Here is a 19,701-nt window from a genome sequence, read left to right as displayed (position 1 = left end):
TTCTTCTAAGGTTACACAAGAATATATATAGACAACAGGAAACGCAAAAAAATCCCCCACGCCCTTCTCCGCAATATTTCTAGTAGTTTTCAGGCGCTCTTAAGAAACGAAAGTAGATCGAGACAAACTGAAGTGGGCCAAGACAACTGGAAATAATCCGAAATGCGCTAAAGTTAGGCATGCGACCTTGTCCTGCTTTGAAGAGTTCTCCACATAGTTTGAGCTTGTTTAAGTTTGATTGGGATAAGATATTTTTAGATATATTCGTTAAGTGCATTGTACCTACCACAATATTAAAGAAAGTTCTAAAATATAACATACCAAGTTTTCCAAAGATGACATGTATGATATTCCCTAGATAGCACGCGCTTTTAAATTTCATTTTATATTTTTATAATACATTCAAAAACGATATTGACAAATATTTAGAAAAAAATTGTATCTAAAAAATGTTTAATGAAATTTGTATATTAAAATATACAAAAATAAATTGCTACGGCTCATGGTTTTACGTAAAAAATGACTTTTTCGAATTTCATTTTTAACGGAAAAGCCGGATTTAAGCACATGGAATTTATGGAGGATTAATAAAAATAAATTGATATTTAATAAAATGGACTGTGTTCTTTTTACGCACGATTGAATATTGAACCGAAACCCATATTTTTGCATGCGTTTATAAATATTTTCCAATTATTTTAATTGAGAACGTACGTTTGTAGTGCACAGCTGTGTATTTTAACAGCGAATACAGGGTGACACATCGCTCTCATTAGATTTCTTTCTTATTTGAGATTTGTACCACAATTTTTTTGTAAAGTGTGTAGATTACAGCGTGTACAACTTACAATACAATATGTAGAGCGTGTTAAAGTGTTGATTTTAAAACTATTTTTACTGGTAAGACCACAATTTTTTCTAGTTCATGAATATACTAAAAATTAAATAAAATGACGTTATAAAAATGCTCAAGTGTGTTCTATATCTCTTTTTTAGACAATAAGATCAATAACTTTACTAAAAATTGATATTTCTGTACGCTATTTTAATCATCATTTGCAAAAACAACAGTGAATAAAATAAAATTTTATTCACTCTTGTTTTTGCAAATTTACTTTCATTTTGCACTTGCTCTGGTTGTGTGAAGTATTAATACAACAATTCGCTCCCCCCTCTGTGAGCTATATTAGAAAGTATGTGCCTCCGTTGGTCACAATATGAGAAAAATATTCACCCACGTTTCGTATAAATGTAAGCGATATGCTCATATCGGAACCAATCCTCGGTTTATGTAAAGATTTTCAAAAAAATATGCACTTAGATGCATTTAGATATTAAGTAAACATTTTTTTTAATTTACTGCTTATTTAATTAAAAATATTTTTAGTAAATTAACTTCTAAATAGATAATATTTCAGTACTCTACTAGATATTAACAAAACCAAACGGTTGGAAACACACCATACTATTACTAATACGGAACTGTGTTATTGTATACAATAAGAATTCAATTCCATTTATAACCATATTAAGCGTATGATAACAGCTAAATAGATTGTGTGTAAGTATGTGCACTAATATATTAATTAAATTGCAGTATTGCTGAGCTCATACATATCGCATTATAATAGTTAATAAATTTATAAACTGAACAAATATAAAAAATAGAATTCTTTTGAGACTTAATTGAATTTTTAAGAAAAAAACTTAAACACACACTAACAATATGTGATAAATTAATTTCAATATTTTAAAAATATGATATTTGTAAGAAAATGATAATCAAGTGCACGAAAATTATGAAAAAATGTCATTATTTTAGCTCTACTATAAATACCTGTCATTTTATCATTTCTCCTATGTCATTTGTGCTGTGATAGATTGTATTGTTTGTTTTTGGACACTAATTTTTGTCAATTCTTTTGTGATATATAACAATGACTAAGGCTGTAATATTGGCCAAAACGTTTGTTCGTAGAATAAATAAAGATTTTTAAACTAAATAAAAACATAATTCAGCGTTTTTAGTACCTAATGTCCCAAGAAAATGAATTTAAGAGTAACATTAGTTATTACTCTTAAATTAATTTTAGAACAGCATAGAGGTAGAGCTCACGTCTACCATATTGAAAATCAGAAGTTTATAAACTTGTTGCCGGTATCCTATCAGCCATGTTTCTTAATAATAAAAACTTTGGGTAAATAGGTCGACTCAGCTTTAAATAGGATTGACATTGTTGTAAAGAGAGAACAAAAATTATAATAATTAATATTAACGTAAGAGGGAAAAATGGACCAAAATGAATTAATATCATTTAGGCAATAATTGTCAGGTTTTTCTATAAAAAAATCTATAACATAGATTAAAAAAATTAGGTATAAAATAATTATAATAAAGAACGTATATTTTAGATGATACAGATTTGCTAACGAGATCAGACAAAAGATGCACTTCATATTTTTTTCTGTCTCGTTATCTTTTCTTACTAATCTATTCCTTGCTTAGCTACTAAGATCATTAATAATTTCGTGAAAGACGTTGGATTCCACAGCAATAGCACTGCATCTCGTAAAATGAGAGAGGCAAAGACGACAGAACAATGAAGCTGCTTATGTAGCTTTCAGATTACACAATTACATTTCACTTTAGTAACAAATTTTGTTTCAGAACAGATTATCTTTTTTCTTTAATTTTAATAACTAACTAACCTATCTTCTTCTTACAGTGCCATACTCTATACAGAGCGTCGGCTACCTCTCGCATGTACTTGTGATGTGTGTCATCAGTGTTTAACAAGTACACAGGACCAACAATTTATTGCCGAATTCACCGAACAAAGAAAGAACAGTATAACCGTTGCCAAACGTTTGAAATAAACAGAAAAACTGTACATTGATAAGAGACATGGAAGGAGATATAGTAGATTTCGTGGCGGTCGACCGGTCGAGCCAATCAGTATATAATTCTAAGAAAGGGAGTAAATCATGTATTGAGCTTCAACGATTTAAATACGTCTCGTGCTTTATTTGTTTATTTATTAACGAGTCGTTGTAATTTTTCCTATAGCTTGTAAATTTTTAAGTGCAAGTTAGAAACACTTGCACTTTTGGTAAAAATAAATGGAATTGATTTGGTATTTGACACTATTGGAACTCTGAATTCAAAAATCGATATCTCAAAATCCATAAGAAATAATTGATTGTCGTTGTTTTCGAAAACGGATTGTACCCATATTATCGGGATAAGCTATTTGATTACTTCCGACAAAAGAACCTCTTAGCTGAAAATAGGTATGGCTTTGTATTTTGCATATAATAAATTGTATGTGTGCCTGTTACAGTGAACGTCGAAAATTCAGTTATTGTTAAAATTCACTAGGAAATGCTAACAATTACGCATTGGACTAGCGAATGTGGTATTTTAAAGATATTTGTCGACTTTTCCTATTAATTTCTAACATTCACTATAGTGAAAGTAAAATTTACTAAAGGTTGCCAGTAAAACTTATTCTATTGCATAGGGCGAGTGTGGCGAGGAAGAATGTTGGTGGAAGTTAGAACAAATAAAACTTTTAAGAATATTGGATCACCTCAATATTCAAGGTGATCCACATATCTTAAAATTACAATTTGCTTCTGTAAAACTTGGAAAATAAGTTCGTTATAATAATGATTTTATTTATTCACTATTCTAATAAACAATGTGCATTCTTTCGGAACCTCTCTATTTATTTATTTGGTAATGCTAAAACACTCTATTTGAAAGTCGATTAGAGAAAACAGTATGATTCATTGGCAAGCAATGTAAATATTTGTGATCAGGTAAAATTGTGATGTAAGAGGAGGCTTAGCTCGGCAGGCTAGTCAGTTGTTGATAGGCCGGCCGGCTGTGTAGTGTTGTGTTTTGTCACAGAGCTGACATTTGGAAGTAGCGAGTCTTTTGACTATGGGAGTTAAAAACCTCTTGACGTCGTTCCTTCGAGGATGGTCTTGAGAGTTTGAGGTCTCTCTTGCTTCTCGATTGACACCGCTGGGGCGTTGTGTGTGGACCCCAATTAGCCCCATCGATTGGGATGCGAATCTGTTTAGCGGCAGATTTGCGTCCGGGGAAGCCCTCCCTATACTATTTCAGGTGACACTAGCTAGTTGTTGAAGATAATTAACCAATAGATCCGAGTAATATTTGAATTAGATGGAAGATATGGAATGGGATATATTGAATAGAATGTCAGTGATGTCAGTGGCTAGGGGGCGGAGTACCCCCGGGTGAGTCTTACTATTTAACTATCAATTTTATCCAGATCAGTAAATGTTTGTTTTGTTATTTTCATGTACAATGAGAGAGTGCTTGCCAATGACCAACCAAATGGATATTTGAGGTGAATTTGCATTGTGAGACCCGGTTGAGTAAGCCCCAAAAATAACGATTTTACACTTCTTTAGTATCTTTATTCAAAATTATAGAACATAACAACATAACATTCTAAATATTAAAAGAGAAAACATAGTAAACGTTTTAAAGCATACAAAACAATTAATAAAAACATTCATGAACATAAGATTATTTATTGGTACAAGGTTTTTTAATAAAGCTCTTCATCGTGGACAAAATAAAGTATGCCAAAATTTTCTTCAACAGGAGTTATTTGTCTTTTCAAACCCGCTACTTCAAGCATATCAAAACGTTTAATCAATTCATAGTCACTAGGTTTCTTAACATATATTTTCTCTTGCATGTTTGCTATGACTTCATTATATTGCAAAAATGAAAAACAAGCACTATTACATTCTTGCGAGTGCCTAATTTACCTTAATTTTTCACAGAAAATTTTCTCCATAGGGAAAATACCGCTCAGCACTTTTTACAACGATAACAAAACAATTAAACATAACCACAAAAAACAAAGCGAATTTACCCCACATGTCTGTCAACGTTGCCAGTGTTTAACCCAATTTAATGTTAGCCTATTATTCAACTTTTCCTTATTTATCCTTACATTTTACAACATGTGGCAACCGCGCTAACTGAATCTTTCAAACTCACTGCTACCGTCCAGGGAATGCTAGCATTCACTAGTAAAAGTTGGTTTCAAAAATAGCTGTTGAACTTTTACTAAATACTATAGTAATGCCAAAAACCAAACTGATTCATTTTCTTTTCTTCCGGAAAGCATTCCTTTCCCGTTCAATATTTTTTTTACTGTCCTCATAAAAGAAAACCCTCAAACCATCGTCCCAGTTCCCACCTATATTATCTACCCAAGGGCCATTACCGTCCCTAATGTGGCCTCCCGTTATAAATCTTCGCCTAGGCGCGCAACAATAAAGCGACAAAACAAATCTACTTACGTTTTTTGCCAGCCGCTTGACGGGCCGGCTGCCTTTCCACCACGTAATAACGGCGTCCGGGCGGGATCCGGACGTCCGGCACTCGACCTCGTATCTTTTGTCGGCCGATACGTGTTTTTCTTTGGTGAGGATGCTCACGCTCTGCGGCTTCACTGCAATAAAGAGAGGAGAAAAAATTAGAGTTTTTGTGCCGGCTCGGTTTACAGGCTCGGGTAAAATCGGTGGTAATTAGAGGTCGGGTTTTATGGTTTGAAAAAAAAGGAATGAAAGAAAGATGGGTTTGTGTTGGAGCAAATTGATTATGGGTGTTCAGGAGTCTGCAAATAAAAAAAGAAATAAAGAGAAAAATAGTCTAACATTTATATAGTACATTTTTCTAACAACATATAAGCCAGTTTCAATAGAAAAAATATAAAAGGATAGTTTGTTATATGAAAGTTGAATAAAAAGTCTATTTTATATTATAGGCAAATATTGCGGTAAATTGTTATTATTATATTTTATACAGGGTTCGGCAATAATGCGTCGGGCATCTGTAGCTCCTATAATAAAAAACTTATGTATTTTGTTTAAGTGCAAACCTAAAGTATGTATTAGGATGTATTTTAGGAAAATATTTAAATTATACAGGGTGGTGCAAAAAAGTGTTAGTGGAACGGGCTGATTTTTTAAAGGGAACACCCTGTATATTATTATATTTTTGGTTTCTGATTTTGATCACTTTACACAATCCTAAGATATTAAAAATGTTTTGATAGTTTCAGAGATATTAACAAATAAACAAAATAGTATATTATTCAACGAGCATATAATGGTGGCTGTTATTCACGCGGATGAAGTTTCGCCTGCGGCTCGTGTCATAAATCATCCAAGTAAATAACAGCCATTATATGCGAGTAGAATACTATAAATTATCCAGGACTATCTAAAAATTTAGATAGTATTAATATAAGTTTTTATTTTTAATGTCAAAAAAATATTGAAGTATAACGAGTAAGTAACACGGAAACAAAACATTGAAATTTTCTTTAACTAGGTAGCTAACTAATTGAGCTTTAACTAAATAAAACAAAAATTATTTATTTACATTAAGGGTAATGTTTATATTCACACAATGTGACAAGTTAAATGTAGGGATGGAATTTGCACAGCTCTTGTTTTGAGTTTGGATCGAGATATCCGTGGAAGCGGTGAATAATGAATATTATTATTATTTCATAAACTCATGTATAATAATCAAATTATAGACGAGTCGTGAATAAAATTTATTTTTCAGCCTTTTAAAAAAATGTTAAAAATAGAAGAAACTTCCTGAAATTAAAACTACCGTATGATCGAAAAAAAACGGCGTCCAGTTGGCTGGGAAATGAACATCGATGACATTTCCCATATAAATTTACATATAAAATGACAGCGATCTTCATTCCATAGCCATCGCTGACGCCGTTTTTTCTCGATCATACGGTATATATACTAGGTATTTGCTATAAATGTTCTGTACTAACTTTGTTATAAATATAGTAATATTAAACCATACAGGGTGTTCAGAATTCTATGACAAACTTTCTGAAATATAAAATAATTTTACTTCGTTTTTTTAATGGAACATCCTGCATACTACTTTTTTGTCAGATGGAGAAAATTACAATTATTGTATTTATAGTATTTTAAATTTTTTAGCCCTTAAGCAAATATTTTCAAAAATACTAGACAAAAATAACTGGGTTGCTGTGATATAAAATTACTGTTGGAAACCCCATATATTATGTAATCAAATACCAGGAATATTCGCAAAACCCAAAAGAATAATATACAGGTGTTCCATTTAAAAACAAAACGACGAAAAACTATTTTGTATCTTAGAAAATTTGGCATAGAATTTTGAACAATCTGTATTGTCTAAGATTACGATATTTATAGTAAAGTAAGTGCATATCAACTATAGTAAATTTGTACAATAGTTTTGATTTTAGAACATTTCTAGTATTTTTAGTAATTTTTTTAATGAAAGCTAAAAAAATATATGTTTTTTTAATTTATTTATTAATATCTCTGAAACTATCAAAACGTATTTAATAATGTCTTCGAATTATGTAAAGTTATCAGAAAGAAAGCAAAAAATGCTATAATATACAGAGTATTCCATTTAATAAAATCATCCCGATCCACTAAGACCTTTTTGAAACAGCCTGTATAAGTTAAAATATTTTTTCTGAAATATATCCTAATACATACTTCATGTTTCCACTTAAAAAACTTAATTACAGGCAGTCCTCGTACTTACGGCAGGTTAGGTTCTTCAAAACAGCGCCTTAAGTCGAAATGACGTAAGTCGAATCTTATTTTGTCATAAGATCCTATAGAAAATGGGGAAGTTAGGTACTTTTGTAAGATAAAAATAAAATAAAACAAAGGGATATGCTTTGTATATATTAATATTATGCTATTTTTAAATAATTGAGGTTTGAGAAACAGTGTATTGTATAATATGTAGTATAATATATATGTTATAATAAAACAAAAAGCAAAAAAAAAACAGAAAACAAAAAAAAAACAAAAATATAAATAACGAATTATATTTTAGAAAGTATTTTTTATGAAAAACAAATCAGGGCGAGTATTTTTACAGTCACACTTTTTCACTATTTAGTCATAAAAAGTACTTTTAATTATCCACAATAGTAAATATAATACTATATGGCAACCACAAAAATACCAGAGAGTAAAGTAGATATATTTATAAAGTAGATATTTATTTATTTTTGATTGGAACATTTATTGTGGTTGTCATCAAATGTCGTAATAGTTACTAATTAAGGAATGAGCAACACTGTCCCGCTTTTGCATTATGAAGATAACCCTGCTTGTATGCTGCTAAAATTTAATTGTTTATGTCAAAACTTCTTTCAAAATTTGGATCATCTTTTTAAAAAATGACGTAACTCGAAACAGTGGGACGTAACTTTGAGGAATAGTGACAAAAATTTGTTCGACGTAACTTGAAACGACGTAACACGAAACGACGTAAATCGAGGACTGCCTGTACTTTATTATATGAGATACAGACATGCCCGATGCACAATTGCCGTACCCTGTATTAAAAACTGTTCACAAAATCCAGAACTTTAAACTGCGTTGGGGGACTGGCGAATTAGTGTTTTATTTTGCTGTTGTAACACCTAAGTTTCCAACCCCAGACTATAATAGCAAAATTAAACACTAATTTAACAGAATACACCAAAATACTTTAGTTTTAACAATTGATGTGCGTTTACTAACCATTATCAGCAGGTGATTAAAACTAAACTGAAGCGCGAAACGCGCATCCTTTGATAAAAGTAAAGTGTTTTGCTGTACTGTGGCGAATTAGTGTTTTATTTTGCGGTTGTAATACCACAGGTTCCAACCCCCCAACTACAACCAACTGTAATAACAAACATTTATAGCAATGGATTCAACTATTTTACGAGTATATATTTAGCTATGAGTATAGAAAGTTGTTAAACTACTAAGTTGGCTTAAAATAATACTAAAAGTTTGTGTTCTTGCATACAATTATAGAATCCATTTAGTTCAACACCTGGATTGAGATAAATGCAAATGTAAAATAAACTCGATGAGTCGTTTCCCACCTATGTCTATAGATGAATACGACCAAAGGAATTACAATAATTTACCATTAATAGTCGAGAAACAAAGAACGAGCAGGTTTATAAAAATAAAACTACAATTAACAACGGTTTTATTGTGTAGTTTTACGTTAGAATGTGCATAATGTTAAATGCTTTTTAGATATTGCTTTAATTAGAAAATAAAGGTATCCGATAAACGATAGTATAGCAACTTTTATCAACATAACAGAAAACTGAACATTGCATTATAGATGGTTGTTACAAGTCATTTTTCTTTCTCATAATTGGTGGGTATATGAAGCTCATTTTATTTTTCTCTTTAATTTATATAAAATAATAGCTAAAATTGCATTATAGATGGTTGTTACAAGTCATTTTTCTTTTTCATAATTGGTCGGTATATGGGACTCATTTTATTTCTTTCTTTAATTTATATAAAATAATAGCTAAAATTGCATTATAGATGGTTGTTACAAGTCATTTTTCTTTTTTATAATTGGTCGGTATATGAAGCTCATTTTTTTTTTAATTTCTATAAAATAATAGCTAAAATTGCATTGTAGATGGTTGTTACAAGTCATTTTTCTTTTTCATAATTGGTCGGTATATGAAGCTCATTTTATTTTTCTCTTTAGTTTATATAAAATAATAGCTAAAAATGCATTATAGATGGTTGTTACAAGTCATTTTTCTTTTTCATAATTGGTCGGTATATGAAGCTCATTTTATTTTTCTCTTTAATTTATATAAAATAATAGCTAAAATTGCATTATAGATGGTTGTTACAAGTCATTTTTCTTTTTCATAATTGGTCGGTATATGGGGCTCATTTTATTTTTTCTTTAATTTATATAAAATAATAGCTAAAAGTAAAATTATTGAATAAAATATAAAAATATATTAGAATATACAAAAAATAAATATTAAAAAAGATTAAATAAAGAAATAAAAACACTAAATCACCACAATACACCAAAACACTTTTACTTTTGCACTGGACGCGCGTTTCGCTAACCATCTTAGCATCATCAGAAGATGACTATAAACTCTCTCACTCTAGTTTATAATCATCTGCTGATGATGCTAACATGGTTAGCGAAACGCGCGTCCAGTGTAAAAGTAAAAGTGTTTTGGTGTATTGTGGTGATTTAGTGTTTTATTTTGCTGTGTAACACCAAAGGTTCCAACCCTCAACTGTAATAAATAAAGAAATATTATATTATTTATATACAACAATAAAAAAAATCATACTAATTAGACAAATCTATTAATAAAAGTGCATATAGTTATTAAGTACGGTTAAGTTATTGATTTTTTGTTTTTATTTAATAATATTTAATTTGGATAAAGACCTGAGAATAGATACTTAGTTTTTAAAAATAGTAGGCAATTATTCAGCAGTTTTTGAATTTTACAATGGACATGCACTGGACGCCACAGCATTTAAAAATTAAAATTAAAATCTTAAATATGGGTATCCCTGATGACACATTTCCAAAATAAATTGAATAAATTTTACAATTTTATAGAAGTGTTTTTATAAGTACAATTTAAATCTAGAGGATGGCAGTTTAACTGATTTAGTTATTAGTAAATAAATTGCATTATTATTTATTGTTTCTTTAATTAAAAATATATTTAGTAAAATATGTGGTAAATAGGAAATATTTAGGTTAAATATACAATACAACCAATACTGTACTCGATATTAACAAAACCACACAGATGGAAATACACCGTACTATTACTAAAATAAAGTAATGATGTTATTGTGTACAATTACAATTCGATTCCACTTATTAACATATTAAGCGTGCAATAACGGCTAAATAGATTGTGGGTAAATATGTGCACTAATATAGTAATTGAATTACTGCAGTACTGAGCTAATACAAATCGCATCGAAAAATAATTAATAAATTTATAAATGTAACAATATGTGGTATATTACAGTTTCAATATTTTGTTTTGAATAATTGTTTCGATATTTGTAAGAAACGGATAATCAGGTATATGAAAATTATGAGAAATTTAAGAATTGTGATAAATTTCTATTTTAAATACAGCTCGCGTTTACCATTTTAAAAATTAAGGTCAATACCCAAGTAGCATTTAGACGTTATCTAACGTCGGGTATACGTCGCGTTCAATAAACCCGACGTCGGGTACCAACGTCGGTTCGACCGCCTGACGACCCTTATTTCCACCTAAATGGGAAATACAGATTCGGGTCGCCTCGACGTCGGTATCTGACCTAATAGGGAATGTAATTCTACCAATTACCAACGTCATATTACGTTGGATTTTAGTAACATAAAATTTGTCGCTAAGCACTTACGTTACGTTTGGTTTCATATTCGCTACCAAGAATACATAAAAACCTAACCAAACTACCTAATTACAAATGGATTCATAATCACTCCTCGAATATAACTATAAGTGCCTATCTAATTTCATATTATAATAATTCTGAATCATTAATCCAGACATCAGTTTTGTCAACGGAAGCCACTTTCTTGATATATCTGATTAAAATACTCCGGAAAACAACGAGCGCCTTCAAAATTAGGTAGATTTATGAAATAAAAATATCTATAAAAAAGTAACTCGCAAAATATTTTTTTCATTTTCTAGCTGGTTTAATCATAAAACTCTACTGTGGTTCCCCCCAAACTCAACCTTATCAATATTATTCTACTAGAAATCGAAATGAGAATATAAATTTTAAAAACAAAAAACGATTTTAAAATGGCTGACAATCGGATACGTGTTAAGAATGGCGGATTTCTGTGTCCGACTTAATATGAACTGCCAATATACCAATTCCGACCGGGTCTCCAACATTAGTCGTCTCACACGACCGAAGTCATCAAACCGGACGACCGGCAATCGTATTATGACGTATATAATTCCAACGTACGCCACGTAACCTCACTTTGCATTTTGCGTATCAGTGATTTGTGGATTTGTGCAACTATATTTTAGTTTTTCTTTTCTCGTTAAAAAAATGGGCAGCCACTTTTTTAAGCCTAACCTCACATGTCGGAGGAGGATGGGGTCTGCTGGTATCCTAAGCTAAAAAATGAAAGTAAGATGCACCAGTGTAATGCAGCATCTCTTCCGGATAAAAAGCATTTACGGATGGAGGCAAGACATCACTACTACTATTATTATTTTGCCTCAACCTCTTTCTGTAAAATGTAGATGAATGTCTAAATGCCTTTTTAGTGTTCTTTTTAGGCATAATAAAAAATTTAAGTTTGTTTATAAAAACTTTTTATTAGGTTATGTTCATGATGTTCATTAGGTCGCAAATGCTACTTAATGGGTTGTATTTACGGACGTAAATAGAGATACGTAAATTAGGTTATAAATATGAACATAAAATACAACAAAATATAATTGGACGTTACTTTAGAGATTATCAGTGAGAGGTATCCTATTCGGACAACGGGTAGACGTCGGGCTAGTTCAAGTATATGTACGTCGTGCAAGCCAACGTGGGAACGACGTTGGGAAATTAATGAAAATGGTACGTTGTTATTTTGTACGTCGACATATCGTTGGATTTACCGACTCGGATCCAACGACGTCGCTTTTAATAGGAAAGCGACGTCACAGGTCGTATCACGAGCACCCGACCTAGATTTGCACAAATCTGACGTTGCTTCAGGTCAGATTCAGTTCGAAGTCAGATAGATGCTACTTGGGTATCTTGTTACCGGTATAACATCAGCTGGCTTTACCTAAAATACTCAAAAACAATTATCGCATTTTTTTAAACCCATTAATTTGAAAACCAAGAATTGAATTATCTAAATCGCATTTTTAAATATTTTACATAGTGTAAAGAAAAATATTCGAAACAATAAGCCTACGCGCTGACATGCAACTTATAGTTGGCCGACTATTTAGTTGAAAAAGTAAAACAATACATTCTTATGGAGCTGATCAGCCGACTATTTAATTGCATGTAAGCGCGGCTCCATAAAAATATATTCGTTACTAATCTGCAACTAAATAGTCGGCGGACTAAAAATTGCCTGTTAGCGTATAGCCTATGGCTACGCAATGCAATGAAATAGTAGGCCGGCTCCATAAGAATGTATCGTTTTCACTTTTGCCACTAAATAGTCGGCCGACTAAAAATTGTATGGTCTATTTAAAAATACGTAATAATTACTTTGTTCAATTGACATCGGTAGATATGCCAATGCGACAATGATTAGAATGGAGTCAATGATTAACGGAGTCAGTACTGGGAGAATTGTTAGATCAGGGGCTTGGAACACCCTCAAAAGGAAATACCCCACCCCTAACTCCCAGTGGATGACATACTAGCAATGTACAACTTTGAGAAAACCTCAATGTAGTATTGAGTAATAAAAAGAATTGGAAGAGAGAAACGTTTGCTAAGCAGTTAAAAGACCATACCATAACTTGGTATACTGATGCTCCCAAAATCAATGCAGGGATCGGAGTATTTGGGTCGAGAACTAAATACTCCGAACCAATGGGCACCTACCCTAGCACCCTACAGGCAGAAATCTACGATATCGAAAGATGCGTCAACTTATCTTAGATAAAAACTATCGGAAACAAGAAATATTCATCTTATCTGAGAGTCAAGCAGCGTTAAAAGCGATCAACTCAGTATCAATCAATCCTAAGCTGGTAAAAGAATGCATAGAGAAGCTAAACAAATTAGCCAAAGAAAACAAAGTCCCTTCCTTAGCCAAAGAAAACAGAGTCCTCTCCTACTCTGGTTTTCTCTCCAAAGGATAGAAGGTAATGAGAAAGCATATAATCTAGCTAGAAAAGGAGCAAACACTCCACTAACTAACCAGAACCGTTCTGCTTTCCAGGCGGAAACCAACTAAAAACGGAACTCAAGAACTTGGAAGACTCCATTCGTAACCTGGAATGGGAATCCTGAAAAAGTTTTTAAGGACTTACGACCAAGGAAAATCAAAGTCATTCCTTGATTTAAGTATAAACAATCTTTGGATTGTCACGGGTTTTTAACAGGACACTGTCTCCTCAATGAACACCTTAGTAGATTGAAGCAAAAGAAAAACGGCGAATGTTGATTCTGTGAGGAAAATGGGGAAACACCAGAACTGAAAACATCATCACTGAGTGCGCCGAGACGATAACCATTCGTGCCATAAACTTTAGTACAAATGATATTGGAGATGGAGAATTACCCCCTATAAAACCCTCCCAGATACTGGCTTTTGTCAAAGCTCTGGGACTGTTAGATGAGTTAAAATTCAAGAAAGAGGGACACAATAAATTTGTAGGTCGCAGTGATTAACCCCCACTCAAATATTTCAGTAATTCAAATATGCTACAAGTATTTTGAGCAGTGTAGTAAAAAAGACTGTGTAAGAAGTGAAGTGAAATAGATTTGTTGATTAATATATTTGAAAAGTTACCATCAAGTGTAATGTCATAATAAATAACTTGGGAACACATTTTATTTGAACCTTTAAAGTGCTCATTCTGGTTTGAATCTAATCTATTTAGGTGTTTATATTGCCTTTTTTATTTTAACATTGAAAATGTTTCTGTTATCCTATATATGAGAGCCCAAATTGAATTAAAATGCTACATTTGCCACACCATGACGTCATATATACAAGGGTATAGGAAATCTCGGCGCAGCGGCGGCAGTCGGCCAGCGCGCGCAAAAACCATTACATCGCTAATTGTTTATTGATATATATTTATTAGTTTAAAAGCAAAAAATATGGGGTTTGCTTTGTTACCTTGTCAAGACATAAGCGAAACTTATAAATTGTTTCTTTTTTTCATTTAGGCCTTCGTTTTTCGTTAAATGAAAGTTATATTTAAAAAATTCCATTTTTAAACCAAATTTTTGCATGATTGAAATGAGTTATTCATGTTTAAAGTTTTTTTCGGTCATAAGCGCTAATGGAAATGTTTTTTTGTAAATAATTATAAAAAATTACTCCCTACGAAGACTTTATTTTGTACTGGATCAAAAAATAAGTATTTGTTTTCTCTATACGGTGGTATTAATATATCGATTTTTGATGACAGTGTCCTTTTCCCGATCTAATTTTGTACTACTTTTAGAATAAGGGTCCCCATATCACGTACTTGTACTTCCTTCCCTGAAAAATTCAATTTGTGAGACCGAAGTGGCATATATATATAAAATCTCAAAGGGTTTTTTTGTTACATCCATCCCGCCAAAACAGCCTCACCAATCTTGATGATTCTTTTTTTAAATGAAAGGTATATATGTCTAGATTTGTTATGAAGTATTATTATATAGTTTAATGGGTATTTCTTTATGTAAAACGAATAAATATTACAACATACCTGAAAAACACCTACACAAAATACCTCCAGAAATCAATTATTTGTCATTGTCAGTGGTGTGTCAGTTAGATTATAAAGATTATATATCAAGTTTTTAGATATTTTAAGGGTCAGTTCATACCACCAGCTTTAGATACATCAATATTAGCACAAAGATTCGTTTAAAGGACATTAGTGATTAGTGAATTAGTTATGCAAAGCGATTTTAGAAAATTCATCCTCTTAGAGTGAAAATTATGTCGAACGATTTGTTGTATGAAAATCATTTACTATCTGGTCTAGCAGAATGAAATTCTACAGAAAGAAGAATAAGAAGAGATTTTTGAAATTCATCAACCAAATAGGTTTGCCTTTAACAGTTAAAAAAATTATATCGTAAAGTGTAACTTTCCGTAAGAATTCTTTATCTATCATCGATCATGATCTGTCATCATGTTAACCTGATGTTTTGTATGTTAATTTCTTTTTTTGCTTGTTTGTTTTACGGATAGGTGCGATCGCATAATTTGATTATTGATAATGTTTTTTTACTGTTAACATTACTACTTTTTCAGTGAATGTTTAAATCTGTTGTTTTTTGTTAAGTTCGTTATTTAAACATATGTATGTAATACACTCATATTAACACTAATCATATTTTTACGTTTTTATTCATCATATTCAATGCCCCCCCCCCCACCCCCCGCCCGGTTGCATCTTTGTAAAGGACTGTGAATTTTTTTTTGCTTGGATCAACTTAGGTTATACAGGGTGTCCCAGAAATAAGTGCAAGTATTTTAAGGGGTGGTAGATCTCGAGGAAAGAAACATATTTTCACTTTGCCGTTTTTCAAATAAGTCCAAAATAACGGAGTTAACTCACTTTGAAAATTTCCAAAAAAAAAAAAATGATTTTTTGCTCAAATTTTGAGAACCACCGGATCTTTTCTGGATTTTCGTTCTTTTAAATTTAATCTACTGCCTATGTTGCCATGTTATCAACAAATTATGTTTTTTAACTAAAAATTAAAAAAAAAAATCCAAATTTTTTTTTCAAAAAATTCCGAATTTTCAATTTTTTTTACGAAAAAAACCTCATAGGCGTGTTTCTGGGATTGAACTAAACTACCAGTTAAAATATTTGCACTTATTTCTGGGACACCTTGTATAGAAGTTCTTGAGCGTCCAGTGTTTTTGTTTGTTAAGCACATTTTTGTACAAATAAAATAAAAATAAAACACTAAGTAATATGGGTCCGTGAATTCTGATACCGATAAATTTTAATATAAAATAGAGATCTTTCATTTAGAGTTTGTTTTTTTTTCATTGGCAAGTTTTTCAAATCGTAAGTCCTTAAGGGAGAGGGTTATTTATAAAAATGCACCGCGCTTACAGTAAATCCTTCGTCACTCTTTTGAAAAAATAACTCTTTTCTGAAACACTGACAGCGGATTATTTCCGATCCCTTTTCGAAGATTTAGTGCCTAATAGAATCACACGTTATTTGTAATCTGCCCCTTCGGATTACCGTTATTAAGGCTATTATTTTACGACAGTTCGGTTTCCCCGCCATCGTCTCTCAGCCATCCATATCGAATAGATTGTTCATTAAGATAACCGATGGCGGAAAAGGAAAGTGGCGACTTGGAATAACTGCCTTATTTTACAATAAATCTGAAGCCGCCTTCTGTCCTAAAAGGTCGAAAACTGCTTCGAAAACGGAAACGGTTTTATTTATTATTCGATTTTTCATCCGTAATTTTCATTTTAATGTATTTTATTAGAAAGGTGTTATTTCAGGAGTGTTAACGGATTTGTACAAAATACTATTATCACATATGGTGCAGTTGCCTGGTTTCAGAAAACAAACCAAACAACGGAAAAGAGCTCTAAAATTCTAAAAAGATCATGGCTTGATTGGTTATCCGAATCAGTGCGTGCAAGAAGGGACCTAAGTCTACATTTGCTTCGGTCTTTCGCCTTTATCCCATCCACTCTTATCATTCTCAAATCCTCTTCAACATCCTTTTTTCATCAGGTTCTCGGTGTACCTCTCCTTCTCTTTCCACCTACTTCACGTTTCATTGTCATAATAGGAATTCTTGCTTCAGCCATTTTTTCAATATGTCCCAGCCATCTCAGTTTTTGTGCTCTTGCTACTCCCGCCATGCTCGGTGCCAGATATAGTTGCTTTAATGCTTCATTTGTTCTTCTGGTCCATTTGTGGTTCTTCTGGGCCATATCTTCTTTCCTCCAAAAATCTTCCTCAGTATTTTTCTTCCCAAATCTCTAGCCTCGAAATTTCCGTTGGAATGAACTTCCACGTTTCACAAGCATACAAAACTATTTGTCCTATCATTGTATTGTACATTCTGATTTTAAACTTCTTGAGATATTCTTACTCTTAATAATTTTCTGTGCTGCGCTAACACATCTACTTCCTGCCATTATTCTTGCCATAATTTCTTGAGTTACATTTGGTTTTCTTAGAAATACGGTTCCTATATATGTGAATGTATCTACTTCCTCGAACTTGTATCGCTTCCCTCTCCCAGAATCTATTTGTAGACATCTTCCCTTCTCAAATGGACAACGGCAAAGAATAGATTCTCGAAATTACAACGACAAGCATGCTTAGCGGTGACTTTCCCCATTCCACGCCGTCAAAACCTATGGAAACTCTACACGACTTATCTCCCCTTCAAATTCTTTTGGAAAGAGAGGCGAGATGGGTTACATATAGATTTCTAAGTATGGCACGAGAATGCCAAGGAACAATCAAGTTCATACAAAATCGACTAGTAGACAAACTACAGTCGGATGACATTCTGGAAATGGTCTCAGATCTCACATCACCGGTCCAACCTTGGACACGTACTTACAATGTCCTGTTTCCGAATAGGGACGAATGGGATAAGCCGAGAAACGGTTTGTTACATGCGGAAATATTTTGGTACAGGGACGGATCCAAGAACGAGAAAGGATCTGGCGCAGAAATTTACTGCAGAATCCAAAGACTGAGATCTACCACAGTCTTGGAAAGTACACCATAATTTTCCAAGTTGAGCTATATGCTATTGAAACCTCTGCGCAAGTGATGGTAGAACAGCAATACACCGGGAAAACAATAAGCATATTTTCGGATAGTCAAACCGCGTTGAAGGCACTTGAGGCAACGAAAAGCACGTATATGACGATTCTTCGTTGTAGGAAACTACTCAATATATTAGGAGATAGAAACAAAGTGTCGCTAATATGGATACCAGGACATGTCGGCCTAGAGGGAAACAAAACTCGCTGATTCTATCGCCAAAACTGGTGCAGGTACGCCCATTCGTGGGCCCAGAACCGACACTTAGCGTTCCAAAAAATCTCGCAAGGGACAGGCTCTCTGAATGGGTTAGAGGTGCAACATTTCGGGACTGGAATGACAGTCCCAGAATGGAACATTCCAAGAAAATTCGCCATCTAAACGTAGAAAAAAAAACAGGAAAACAAGAAAACTTTTAAAGGCTGGTAGGAATGGAGCGCTTACGCTCATTGCAGTATACACGGGCCACTGCCGGCTAAGATGACACCTACAGAAGCTGGGACTGGTGGAAGACGCCGAATGCCGACTCTGTATGGAAGAAGACGAAACAATGAAGCACATTGTGTGTTGAGGTGTTTGGCAAAACTACGCTAGACCTATCAGACCTAGGAGACATATCACCCTCGGACATAACAGTCTATATTAAAAGGTTGGGTCTTGATGGGGAACTTTAACACTCTTTTTCTGTTAAAGAGTTTGTAGAAACTGAGCCACAATAGGCCCTCGCGGCCGCAGTGGAATCTCTCTTGGTGAATACGAAATGTAAAAAATACGTGTTACTTTTATTATATCCAACCTTAATAAATATCTGTTAAATAAATATTAATATATGAGATCCCATAAGTATTCTTGCAATGGTAGTTGTTTATGCAATTATGGCGTTTTAATATGCAATTAAAATGCTGTATTTTTTTAAATATTGTGATAACTGAATTATATTTACGAAATAACCCAATTTTCATGATAAAAAGTTTTTTTTGTCGGAAAATTTTATTCAAACCTCGACATCGCAAAAACGATTTGTATTCAAAGCCTATTTTTGGCAAGTGGTTTCCTACAGAATTCTAATATCTTAACTTTTTTGCACAGATGTGTTTCGACACAGATTTCATATTAATACTAAATCCCCCGTAAAATAGTATTTTATTTTTTGGAGGTTACCTTTTCTAATACGATTTTTCTTTTAAATAAATAGTAAGAAATAATTTTTATTTAATATCTAATTTAAATACAGCGTGTTTTAGAAAACATATGCATCTCTCGTGGGGAGATTCCTCACGTATTTTTTTTTTCTTATATC

The 19,701-nt window shown here is 32.5% G+C and overlaps 1 protein-coding gene across 2 annotated transcripts in view; it reads right to left on the bottom strand.

Annotated features, from left to right (window-relative positions):
• The window catches only part of LOC115883136 (neural cell adhesion molecule 2-like), a 472,691-nt gene that overhangs the window by 263,137 nt on the left and 189,853 nt on the right, over nt 1–19,701 (bottom strand). For both annotated transcript variants that reach the window (XM_030901447.1, XM_030901448.1), the window contains one exon: nt 5,350–5,501. In XM_030901447.1, the coding sequence (XP_030757307.1) occupies nt 5,350–5,501 (152 nt within the window). The remainder of the gene's footprint in view (nt 1–5,349; nt 5,502–19,701) is intronic.

Source organism: Sitophilus oryzae, unplaced genomic scaffold (genome assembly GCF_002938485.1).
Source record: "Sitophilus oryzae breed Bouriz unplaced genomic scaffold, Soryzae_2.0 scaffold_1816_pilon_pilon, whole genome shotgun sequence".
In the NCBI taxonomy this organism is placed as follows: domain Eukaryota; kingdom Metazoa; phylum Arthropoda; class Insecta; order Coleoptera; family Curculionidae; genus Sitophilus; species Sitophilus oryzae.
Note: the sequence above shows the minus strand (reverse complement) of the source record. Positions and strands in the feature narration are given on the sequence as shown.